This window comes from Cebus imitator, unplaced genomic scaffold (genome assembly GCF_001604975.1).
Source record: "Cebus imitator isolate Cc_AM_T3 unplaced genomic scaffold, Cebus_imitator-1.0 Scaffold169, whole genome shotgun sequence".
NCBI classification, from domain to species: domain Eukaryota; kingdom Metazoa; phylum Chordata; class Mammalia; order Primates; family Cebidae; genus Cebus; species Cebus imitator.
This window is the reverse complement of record NW_016107484.1, coordinates 2,144,720-2,148,294: the sequence shown is the minus strand read 5'-3', so window position 1 is coordinate 2,148,294 and position 3,575 is coordinate 2,144,720. Positions and strand designations below refer to the sequence as shown.

The following is a 3,575-nucleotide window of genomic DNA, read 5'->3' as shown; positions in this document are numbered from 1 at the left end:
TGTTGACCAGGATGGTCTCGATCTCTTGACCTTGTGATCCACCCGCCTCGGCCTCCCAAAGTGCTGGGATTACAGGCGTGAGCCACCGCGCCCGGCCTAGAAGGGCTTTTCATTGCATCCTACCTTTATTTTTCATTAAAAGCTGGGCCTGTTTTCTTTAGTGGATGCCTTGTTTGCCCAGAAGAGTGCAGCAGGCAACTCCGTCAGGTAGGCCCCTGCCAGCCCACTGTGTGTGCTGTGGCCAGGTGCACTGAATTTGCACCTCAGAATCCAGACGAGGACAAAATATTTTACTTGGGATTATTTGACTTGGACTTTTCTAGTCACCTTCTCTTGGTCTTAAGTACTGAGACAAATTCAGACAGGGAGGAGTTAGTTTTGTAAGAGACAAAAGATGACTTTGGAATTTGTTTCTTGATGAGAAAGAAAATAAGTGGTGCCTTATAAGGTTGATGGGTTAATCCCCCTTCTTGGTAGGTAGTATTATGTCAGTGTGCTTTTACTTTGGCAGTGGGTTCATGGTTGGTTACATACTCTTTACAGGAATTGAAAGTTTGATAAGGGATCTGATAAGAAAAATTGATAGAAATATTCTCATTGCATATCTCTGTTTGGAAACACATTTCTTCTGACAGTGCCAGAGATGTTGTAAGGAGAGTTTTGCTCAGAATTTTTACTAGAATTAGTAAGCAGCGACTAGTAACCAATTGTTTGTATATAGGAAGTAGTCTACTTAAGGTTCATATTATTGATTTATGGTTTCTAAAGTTAATCTGATTTATTGTAATTATAATGATAATGAATTGTTAGAGCTTTTACATTAATTTTTATATTAATGACTTTAATTCTAGGCATCTCAAATTAGTTTTGGATGTAAATGGCAAATACATTTTAGGTCTGAACTCACGAAATAATACCTGCCCCCATTTTCCTTCCAGCTCTACAGAGAACCGAAATAAACTTTTGTAAATTACACAGGCAAAAAAAAAAATTCAACAGTGAATATTTGACAGTGAATTCCTCTGAGCATTCTTGTAACCATGGGGAAACCAGGCTTTTTTTTTTTTTTGAAACTGGGTCTCGCTCTGTCGCTCAGGCTAGAGTGCAGTGGCGAGATCTTGGCTCATTGCAACCTCTCCCTCCCGGGTTTCAAGCGATTCTCCTGCCTCAGCCTCCTGAGTAGCTGTGGTTATAGGCACCCACCATTGCACCCAGCTAATTTTTGTATTTTTAGCAGAGATGGAATTGTGTCATCTTGGACAGGCTGTTCTGGAACTCCTCACCTCGTGATCCACCCGCCTTGGCCTCCCAGAATGCTGGGATTACAGGTGTGAGCCACTGCGCCTGGCCCAGGTTTCTTCTTTGTGAACCCTCTGAAGGTTTCTCTACACCTGGTTTGATGCCCGCTCTCATTCCTTGAGTCAGCAGTTTGTGCCTAATGACTTTTAGCTGTAAACCAATAGTTTTCTTTCTTGTAGTCTGATTTTGCTGCTGCTACACATCCTCGTGCTTTTTACCTCAGTAAACCAGATGAAACTCCAAATGCTTGGATGTCTGATTCAGGAACAGGTATGATACTCATACTACGCTCAGAGGAAGATACTTTTATTTTTTTAACCTAAACTATACTCAGAGGAAGGTACTTAGATTTGGAGAGTTATTTTTAAAAAACAACTTGCCTGCATTTCTCCTTATAGGATGATGCTGTATAGTAGTATGGTTTTGTTAATCTATGATATCTAGTGGTGTTCCTCCGGTAGCATCCTTACCTTTGTTTGTTTTGTGAGACAGGGTCTCACTCTGTTGCCCAGGCTGGGGTGCAGTGGTGCGATCATGGTGCAGCCTCAACCTCCCAGGCTCACTTGATCCTCCCACCTCAGCTTCCCAAGAATAGTTGGGACAACAGGCAGTGCCACCATGCCTGGCTAATTCTTGTATTTTTTTGTAGAGACAGGGTTTCGCCATGTTGCTCCAGCTGGTCTTGAACTCCTGGGCCCAAGCAATCCACCTGCCTCAGTTTCTCAAAGTACCTCAGCCATCATGCCTAGCCACCTTTCTTTCTTGTCTAATTTGTGTTATAAGATCTGTAAAGAGAATGAATAAGTACTTTTGCAACTATTTCAAACAGCTGTAAAAATCATTAACCTTTTTCAGGTAGTCCAAAATGAATTAAATTCAAACGCTCTGAGCCATTCTTTATACCCTATGGTGAGTTTATTCAAGTCTTAATGACTTTATATACAGACTTTCATATCCCACATCCAATTCATCAGGATAAATTAGCTTTGCCTTATAAAACTTTCTTTTTCTTTTTCCCCTCTGAGATGGTGTCTCACCCTGTTTCCAGGCTAGAGTGCAGTGGCATGATCTCAGTTCATTGCAGTCTCTGCCTCCTGGGTTCAAGTGATTCTCCTGCCTCAGCCTCCTGAGTAGCTGGGACTATAGGCACACACCACCACACCTGGCTAATTTTTGTATTTTAGTAGAGACGGGATTTTACCATGTTGGCCAGAATGGTCTTGATCTCCTGACCTTGTGATCCGCCTGCGTCAGCCTCCCAAAGTGCTGGCATTACCACTGCGCCCAGACACCTTATAAAACTTTCTAGAACCCCACCACTTCTAAAAAACAACAACAAAAAACAAAAAAAGAAATTGTATATTTTAAAATATATTTTAAGGCCAGGACTGGTAGCTCACACCTGTAATACTTGCACTTTGGGAGGCTGAGAAGGGTGGATTGCTTGAACTCAGGAGCTCAAGACCAGTCTGGGCAACATGGCAAAGCCCTGTCTCTACTTAAAATACAAAAAAATTTAGAGGGCTTGGTGGTATGTGCCTGTAGTCCCAGTTTCTTGCAGGTGTAAGGCAGGAGGATGGCTTGAACCCAGAAGGCTGAGACTCCAGTGAGCTGGGCTAGGCACAGTGGCCCATGCCTGTAATTCCAGAGCTTTGGGATGCCAAGGGGGCGGATCACTTGAGGTTTGGAATTCCAGACCAGCCTGGCCAACATGATGAAACCCCGTCTCTACTAAAAATATAGAACTTAGCTGGGTGTGGTGGTACGTGCCTGTAACCCTAGCTACTCGGGAGGTTGAGGCAGGAGAATCACTTGAACCTGGGAGGTGGAGTTCGCAGTGAGCCGAGATTGTGCCATTGCACTCCAGCCTGGGCAACAGAGTGAGACACTGTCTCAGAAAAAAGAAAAAGACTACAGTGAGCTGAGATGGTACCACTGTACTCCAGCCTGGGTGACAAAGTGAGACCCTGTCTCAAATAAAAAAATATATATATTTTAATTAATTAATTTTTTTCCAAGTCAGAGTCTTACTCTGTTGCCCAGGTTGGAGTACAGTGGCGTGATCTTGGCTCACTGTAACCTCTGCCTACTGGGCTCAAGCGATTCTCCTGCCTCAGCCTCCCGAGTAGCTGGGATTACAGGTGTGCCACCATGCCCAGCTAATTTTTGTATTTTTTAGTAGAGATGGGGTTTCGCCATGTCGGCCAGGCTGGTCTCAAACTCCTGACCTCATGATCTGCCTGCCTCAGACTCCCAAAGTGCTGGGATTACAGGCA

General features: G+C 43.7%; 1 protein-coding gene across 1 annotated transcript in view; it reads left to right on the top strand.

Moving 5' to 3' along the window:
• Positions 1–3,575, top strand: part of MPHOSPH9 (M-phase phosphoprotein 9) — a gene marked incomplete at its 5' end in the record, with an annotated part of 61,209 nt that overhangs the window by 4,247 nt on the left and 53,387 nt on the right. Inside the window, one exon of the mRNA XM_017544244.2 lies at positions 1,479–1,569. Coding sequence (XP_017399733.2) covers positions 1,479–1,569 — 91 coding nt within the window. The remainder of the gene's footprint in view (positions 1–1,478; positions 1,570–3,575) is intronic.